General features: G+C 42.7%; 1 protein-coding gene across 1 annotated transcript; it reads right to left on the minus strand.

The window, feature by feature from the left end:
* Nucleotides 1–5223: 5223 nt before the first annotated feature.
* LOC147422587 (glucan endo-1,3-beta-glucosidase-like) lies at nucleotides 5224–7045 on the minus strand. The gene is made up of 2 exons (XM_086502887.1): nucleotides 6847–7045; nucleotides 5224–6757 (listed from the first exon to the last, which is right to left on the minus strand). Exons 1-2 carry the CDS (start codon nucleotides 7028–7030, stop codon nucleotides 5364–5366), a joined length of 1578 nt encoding a protein of 525 aa, XP_086359013.1. The 5' UTR covers nucleotides 7031–7045; the 3' UTR covers nucleotides 5224–5363.
* Between the last annotated feature and the right edge of the window lie 1703 nt (nucleotides 7046–8748).

The raw sequence follows: 8748 nt of genomic DNA on the forward strand, positions 1-8748 counted from the left end.
CCAGAAGAAGATCTCATAGCCATTTTGTTAAAAAGTTTGACTGGCAAATTTCATCAAATTGTTACTATTTTAAAAGAGAAAGATCCGCTGTCCTCCTTGGATGGTATCATCAATTCATTGCAGGAAGAAGAACGCAGGGTACCTAATACCAATTCTACTATTTTTCTCAGTGCATATACAGTTTTGAATGTCGTATCCCCCACCAATTCTTCTGATACTTCCAGTGCATATGCAGTCACTAAATGTGCTACTACAGCAGCTTCATCTCGACCATTCAATGGAACCAGATCTTATGTCATTTGTGGGCGCAACAATCATCAAACGAAAGACTGTTTCAAGAAGAATCCTTGTGTGGTAAAACAAATCATCCGTCAAATAGATGCTTTCAAAAGGGTAAAAATCAAATTCATGTGGTTGAGGGAGACACTGAATCTCCAATATATTCTGTTGACGAGGAAGCTTTTTAGATCAACTCTTTTCATGTTGTTTAGTCAAAATAAATTGTACGGGCTATAGACACTGTCACACATGAGTGGTAAGACCTCCCAAATTATCAGTTTTTTGCTCAAGTCCTATTTTGTCCTACTTCTCATGAGGTTATTGGGTACACCTTAAACCCAAGGTTTGGCAATGAACCAAAAACTCCATTTTTGGTAGCTAATTCTTAATTGACCTACACCCTATCTGTTCAAGGGGGGGTTTATCATAGCACCAGGTTATGGATACACTAGAAATCCTTGGTTGTGAGAAAACCTAAAATTCACGGTTGACGAGTACACCAAAAACTCGAGGTATCATGAGAGGGTCTGTCTAGTTCGGGCTTGAGGGGGGGATTGTTAGGTTTTTCAAGCCCGTGGAAACACGGTTTATAGCATGCAGGGGAAAGATCAGTTAAAGTCAAGTTTTGCATGGTTTTTTGTGCCTTTATTTACTTTATAAGGCTTGACAATCAATCAAAAAGCATAGCGTATTTTTTCATGTCTCAGCGTGTGTACTCTCTCTCTCTCCCCCTTTCTCTCTCGCTTTGGCTCTCGTACTGCAGCACACCTGCTTGCTTGCCATGGCTTGGCCAAGGCTCCAACCGCCATAGCCTTGATCCTCTTACATAGATGAGGGTGAGAGAGCTTTGTAGATTTTGTTTTTGGCAAAGGAGAATAGGATAGAGTTCCAAATGGGCCAAATGGAAGCTTTCTCAAACAGGTAACCCTTATAGGAACATATAGATCGAGAGACGATGGAAGGCTTATGGTTTTTAGGCATGAAGTAGATAGGGCAAGGTTTAGGGGTTTTGTTAAGGGGGGAGAGGATAAAGTTTCTCTCAATAGAGGAAAGAAGGGAAGCTAAGAAGTTAAATGGGATGTTATGGTAAGGCTCATAGGTGGACCGGTCATTGAGATGTGAGAGGGCATCTTTCTCATACCAATCTAATGGTAGGTTTACCACACCAAGCTAAGGTATTTGTCAGCGGGTTTTATGATTATTGAATGGTCCAAGGAGAGGCTAGATAAAGCTTCAATACAAAACAGGGTCTCTTTGAGGTGGGTGAATTGTAAGCATTCAAAATGAGATTAAAGTGATGTGGATTAGTGGACAAAATTTGGCTAAGATAGGGATTTATTAGAGTTGGTTTCCAATGGGGTTAGGTTCTTTGAAAGGAGAGGGGGGGGGGGAGTTTTAAGGTCTTTGAAGAAGAACTTAAGGTTGATATTCCTTGATAAATTGTAGTGTGATTTGAGGAGTGAAATAGGGGAAGGGTTTGGAGGATGCGGAATGTATTTCAAACCTAAGGCCAAGCATCGCCTTGCGTACAGAGAGAGAGAGAGAGAGAGAGAGAGAGAGAGAGAGAGAGAGAGAGAGAGGTGCCAAATTGTGAATTTTGAAGTTAGAGATATCGTGTTCCAAGGTTGTAACTTGACATTTGCCAAAGAGAAAAAGTTTGTACTCTTGCGGATTTGTGAGCGGGAGCCACAATTTTCTTCTTTTTCTACCTTTGTGGAGTGGTGGCTCGGGGGTGGCGTTTGAAATCCAAATACATGGGAGGAGGGGGGGTTTGGAGAAGTAGAGGTGTACCCAAGTGTATGGATGGCTAAACCCTAATCCTCCTCCCTTTGTCATTTCCCGAGTGGTTTGCCTTGCGGTAGCTGTTAACATTACGGCAGTGGTCTTTATTATGTGGGTAAGGGTGGTTGAAGATTTTTTGTGGTTGTAATGAAGAGGAGGTACCAAAGGAGGCGGGTGCAGGATTGAGGGTTTTAAGAGGGTACAAAGGATAGACAGGGGTGTTGGGGGAAGGGGAAGATTTAGGTCTTTTAGATAAAGGGGAAGCCTTTTCAAAGGGGGGTTTGGAGGGTGGTTGAAGAGGCTGTTTATTGGAGGTTACATAAGAGGACGAGGGCAGGGGTGACGGTGTTCTAAGGGGGAGGAAAAAAGTTCTAGGAGGCAAAAAAGGTTTTTTGGATAGGGAATCGAGGGAGTTTTTAGGGGGAGGCAAGACCGGCTTAGGTGGGGAGGCGGATGGGGAGACTTGAAAACTATGCATTTTTTAATTGAATTTTTCATTGACAACTTGTTCTACAAGTTCTTTGATGGTTTGCTCCATGGAGAGTGAGAGCACTTCTTCTTCAATGTTGTTGATGGCCTTCTTGCGGGCGAGTTTACCTACATCTTCTTTTGTGGTGGCGAGGTGTGCATTTGCAACATGGGTTTGCATATCCAAGAGGAAACTATGGAGGGATGTAGTTTTCCATTGTTGTAGCTTGATGCTCCAAGCACCCTTGGAGACTAAAGGGATGGAGACTTAGAGGAGCGTAAGAATAAGATCGTTGATCCGTTCTTCTACTAAAGCATGATAGCCATCGAGATAGGTTTGTAGATTATTAATGAGGAGGGTTTGTGCTTGTACAAGCGCTTTTGTGCAATCAAGTTGATATCTTATGGTAAGTGAAGCAAACTTAGCATTGAGGAGGGCTTGAGCTTGTGTATCTTCTAAGGAGAGCTTGGGTGGCTTCATACATAAGCTATTGGGTGCTCTTTGATTACTAAGTAAATCATTGAGGTGATTAAGGAAGTTTTTAGCTTTACCTATTTTACTGTGAAGCTTCTTGTAATCCAAAAGAGAGTTGGAAATAATCACCTCAAAATCTCGAGGTTGCTTGAGATGTGGAAGCACCTCTTCATTGGTAAGGGGGTCGGTTAAGGGTACGGCACAAGTTTGAAGGGTTGAAGGCTTACCGGCTTGGAATAAATTGGTCGTAGGCAAAGGAGGGATGTTTTCACTATGGTTTGCTTCTCGGCTTCCCTTTGTGAGCACCGAGGAGAAATCAAAGGACTCCTCCGGAAGCCGTTCTAATTCTTCCGTGATGTTCTCATAGGGGTTGGTTGTAGAGCCATCCTTTTTTATAGAAAGAGTAGTCGTGATGGTTGGGTGAGGAGCCGAAGCCTTCGCTCTTGCATAAGCGGCAACCGAAACAAATCCGGGGAGAGAGGGGCCTATAGCCGTCGAGGAAGGGATATCCAAAGGAAGGTTGTCTTATCATTGCGGCAGAGCTGGGGTGTTAGTATCCATTGCCCAAATAAGGGGTATCAAAAAAAAAATTGGATGTTGATATAAAAGGGCGTCCAAATGTGGAGGCTTGAGGGGGTCGAATAGTTAAAGGTGTAACAAGCAATCCACGTGAGCAAGTGGTTTGAGCGCCAGATCCTGTGCGCTATGCAGTGACTGAGTAGGTTGACCCAACCCCAAGGTCTTTGTTGCAGATGCGATGAACTCTGAGGAGTGTGAACATGGTGTTATTGCAGATGCGGTGAGCTGCAGAGAGTGTGAACGGGGCTTGGGAGTGTGTGTTAAGGCGCAATAGGGGAGGTAGAGGAGCAAGCCGGTGGTTGACAAAGGTTGGGGGTGGAGGTGAGAGTTAACATGGCCAAAGATGCGCGACTGGAGATGTCCGGCTTCAGAAACTTGCAGCAGTGTAGTGCGTTCGACTTTCAAGAGAGGGAGAGCGCACGCCTGGCGGTTACCATTGCTGCAGAGTGCGCAGAAGGGGCATCCCGTGGTGGGGGTAACGGGGGAGGTGCAACGACGCTCAATGGTGTTATTTCAGAACGGGTGAGCTACGGGGAGTGTGAACAAGGCTTGGGAGTGTGTGTTAAGGCGCAGCAGGGGAGGTGAGGGTTATCATGGCCGAAGATACCCAGCTTTAGAGACTTGCAGCAATTTAGTGCATCCGACTTTCAAGAGAGGGAGAGTGCACGCCTGGTGGTTACCATTGCTGCAAAGTGTGTAGAAGTGGCATCCGGGGGTGGGGGTCATCGATGCATAGCTCTTGCTGAGGCTAGCGTAAAGGTGCAGTTGGATCTACAATGTGATGAGCAAGCGCGGAGTAGCACCAAGATGAAGCTCACGCTCTCTCGCTCTCTTTCTCTCTCACACACAGTCGACGACAGCTTAAAACTATGATTATGATAAAAGTTTTCTTTACAAAATGGCTTAGGTACCTTGTATACTAAGGCTACCTTAGGTTAACCAAAAATAGAGTTTGAGGGGTCATATGGCTTGGTATTTACAATCTGGAAGTGCCATTGCACCCCGGCTTCTGCAACTAAACTAGCTACTTATTACAAATGATGTTTATGATCCATAATCCGCAACATTTCATAACTCTTAGAAGATAAGACTTTGGTACGGAAATTGAGTTATGTCGTGCTGTTGACCCAGCCGTCAACAAGGGCTCTCATCCTTTATTCAATCTGTGTGATCGGCTCACTCTTGTAATTCACCAATGTGGTTACCCCTCATGTCTAAACCTTTTCAAGTCTTATCTTTAGCTTTATCTTCCCAAGGTGTGTTCATGAACTACGTGGGGTTGAGTCTATCCCCCTTGACAATTTAGAGACAAAAAAAATTGACCTCCAAGCCAAAGACAGATCCAAGCTCAATGTAGAGACCAAAATTTTGAAATATTCTTAGAATTTTGTTCATGTATCATGTTGTGATTTGCTGAAAAGGGTACCATTACTCAAAGTGTCTCCAATGCTTCAAAAAAACTCAAAAGTGAACTTTCCCAAATGGAGCATTGAAAAAAAATCTAAAAAATGTCGATCTTGGCGTCATCTGATCCTCCTTTTTACAAGGATTCTGATGCAATGTTTAAATATTCAAAAACAAAACAAAACAAAAAATTAAAAAATAATAAGCTTGTCACAAACCACAAAACATCTCTAAAGTGGCTCCTTTACCTAATATATTTTTATTACTTCGTTGAGAATAAAAAAGAGCTTAGAGCTATAAGAGTATTTAACGTCTTTTGATGTTTTCCACGAGAATACTTAATGTTTAAATATATAGCTTGGACTTCGGCACTCCTTTATAAGTGGAATGTGATTGGGTAGACGGGCTTGCCGTTGGGATAGAAGAGGCCATAGTGCTGTTCGGGGCCAGGGGGCTGCTTCAGGTTCTCATCAAAGAGAGCAAAGATGAAGGCGTGGATGCGATGGGAGGGGTTAGCTGGTGGGCCCCGCCCATTTAGCACATGGCGAATCAGGTTCTGATTGTACGTGCGCGCATTCTCCTTTGTCGCGGCTGCGCACACTCGCTCACTGAAAGCGCACGTTACCTTTTGTGCTCCGAGGACAGCATCTGCTGGCGCGCCCCTCCCCGCAGCTGCACCAGGGATGACGTCGTCCCCCGACTGCTGCTGTGCAGCGCCGGCCGGAGCTGCAGGCTGCAGAGGACAGTGAGGAGATGGAAAGACATGGCGGTGGCCACATGAGTGAGCTGGGTACTGATCAGTACTCTCGAGCTGCGAGCTCGGGCCAGAGCCGCTGCCACCGTGCGGGTCAGACGGCCATCCTGATTCGCCCGCCACCACATGTGGCCAACGTCGGCCGCTATTTGCGTGCTTTTCAATCTGATCATATTCGCGGCCCGTCTTATTAAGCGACGGGATTGGCCGTCTAGCATTATCTTCTCCTTGCTCCTCCTTTACAATATAGTCATAATTTCTCCCTGTTTTCTCCCCCAAGCTCTTCACGCCGGCCAGAGCCAATACACCATGCACAGCTGCATACACAGCATCCAGCTGCAAATCGAACAAATTTGTGTAGTCCAATCCCGTGTTAGGGTCCCGCACTGCCTCTTTTGCCTGAAACAACGCGAAATCCAGCGACACATTGGAGTCCTCCACATATGCAAAGTATGGGAAGATGTTCACCATGAAGGAGGACCTTGTTAGCTGTAAGAAGGTCAAGATGGGGATAAGCACGGGGAGCAAACCGGGGTTGAATTGCGCAGCGGAAGGTGGAAAGCTGATGCTAAGCACACGAAAGGAATGGGTAGTGGAGACCTTGATGGCACTGAGGTTTACATTAGAGAGCGATGGACTTGTGGTTGTTAAGGCAGTGTAGACATTGTTCATGGCAGGGAGAAGCAATGAGGGGTCGTGAGCAGGGTCTAGCAACCACTCATTACCGACTATGATAGTCGAGATCTTAGATTTGGGGAAAGGAACTACATTTTGGGCCACCCAACTGAAAGCTAGCGCTAAGTTGGCCGCGATGGCGGGCACTAGGTCGTTAGGGATGCCTAAGAGGAGCTGAATACCGGAGTCGGCAAAGGCCTTTAGGACTTCTTGTCTGGGTTCATACATTTTCACCCGTGTAATGCCGATGGACTTAAGTAAGGCGACGGTTTTCTCAGGCGATATCAAATTGTTACCATTGAAGCCATAGTCCACACCGAGTTTGCCTGATCTGCGCCCTTCTGCATACACAAATTATCCACAAAATGAACGATCATAATGTATGCAAAACGATTTGATGTAAGTAGAATAGTCATGATATTCAAGTCACCTGTGGCGAGTTGCAGTCTGGATGTTGTGAAAACAATCAGAATAGCGATAAGTTGTATTGATCTTTTTAATAAATGAGAAGTGTTCATGAGCGCAGCCATATTTGAGGGTCTGTGCGCGCGCGTGCTGTTCAGGGCTGCATGCATGAGGTCTAAATAGTTTCTGTATATTGTACCTGCGTCCATTCTCCACTGTCGCGGCCCCACACACTCCCGCACTGAAATCGCACTGAAGCTCTTTTATCAATATTCAACCTTCAAAGTGAAGCATCGTTATCGTATAAGATGCTACTGATGCAACCATGCCAAAATCGGCATAAGCAGGGTGGACTTGGGGTGGGGACAAGCCCAGGCCTCCCCCTAAAAAATCTCTCTCTCTCTCTCTCACAATAATGTCATGCACGGATGTCTTGGAGGGAATCTAGTGGATGTTTTTTTTTGGCTTGCCCAAAGGGCAAATGCTATAGAGATGCTTTCTTTTTGCTTATCAAAATACAAAAAAACAGAGTTCTATATTCAAGGGAAAATAACTAAAATATCTCTTTAATTTATGGAAATTCTTAAAAATATCCCTCAAATTTCAAAAATTTCCAAAACACTCTCAATATTTTGTCATAATTTTTCAAAATATCTCTCAAATTTTTCAAAATTCCCAAAATATCCCTGGTTGTGAGATTAAATTTTTCCAAAGATTAAAAAATTTGTACCTTTCATAAGAAGACTAATTGTCTATCAATACAAGATACTAAAACTAGAATTTGAGTAAGTTATGTAGGCTTTGGAGATGAACTGCTTCATTATTTTTAGATATGATTGTCCTTTTTTGCGAGGTAATTTGTGACAAATTACATGCTAAGCACTCAAAAACGGATCTTGATTGTCAGAAGAGAATAAAGGAATGATAAGCTTGAATAATTCAACCAAAATAGATACAAGCGTATTTTGAAAATTTTTGAAATTTGAGGGGTATTTTGAGAATCTATACTCTTTATAATGGAGCTTAAAATTTTTGAGCAAGGAGAAGACATCCAAGTGTCACACTCTGCTGCATTTCAAAGAAAACCTTAAGAAATGCAAAAATAAAAGATAGTCTATACTCTTTATAATGGAACTTAAAATTTTTGAGCAAGGACAAGACATCCAAGTGTCACACTCTCTACATTTCAAAAGAAACCTTAAGAAATGCAACAAGTGAAAGGATCACGATGGCTTTCTAAAACAAATGGCTTATATATTATGAAAGGATCCCAATAATAAGGTAAATGGTGCACATTGCACATTAGTATTTTAAAACAAAATAAAACAAAAAGGAAGTAAAATAAAAAGACACATTAAAAACCAAAACAAAAGAATATTTTAATGCTTTCAAATAAGCATAGAAAATAATGAAACGATTTAGTGAAGTGATTTTTTTTTTTGAAATCCTCAAATGAGAGAATCGTTTATCAATACCACAGTGTTTGAGAAAGATGTGTCTGAGCTTAGGCTTAAGCCGATTGAAAATTGAGATTAGCCGGTTGCAAAGGATGGCAATGGAGAAAAATCCGATAAAATATACTAGAAGAAAGTTTGAATATTTTACAAATTTAAAAATTTCTACTGGTATTTCCATTTTGTATTTGTATAAAGAGAAAACTTGCCACTTATACAAAAAGAACTTTCTCGAAGATTGCATCATAAGATCAAACTCCTATGAATATTTTATTTAATGTTTTGATCTCTAAAGTCATTTTCAAGCGTGGAGAGAAAGTAAATGCCGCCTAGCATTCTAAAACATTAGAATGCAAAGAAAAGTAAAGACAAGATGTGAAATGAAAAGTAAGTCTTTATCATGCACTAAAACCTATGAAAGCCTCTCTAAACCAACCCAACCCCCTAACCAAACCCAATCCTAAGGGTTTCTT

This window comes from Adiantum capillus-veneris, chromosome 27, assembly GCF_014529385.1.
Source record: "Adiantum capillus-veneris isolate H3 chromosome 27, ASM1452938v2, whole genome shotgun sequence".
Taxonomy (NCBI): Eukaryota; Viridiplantae; Streptophyta; class Polypodiopsida; order Polypodiales; family Pteridaceae; genus Adiantum; species Adiantum capillus-veneris.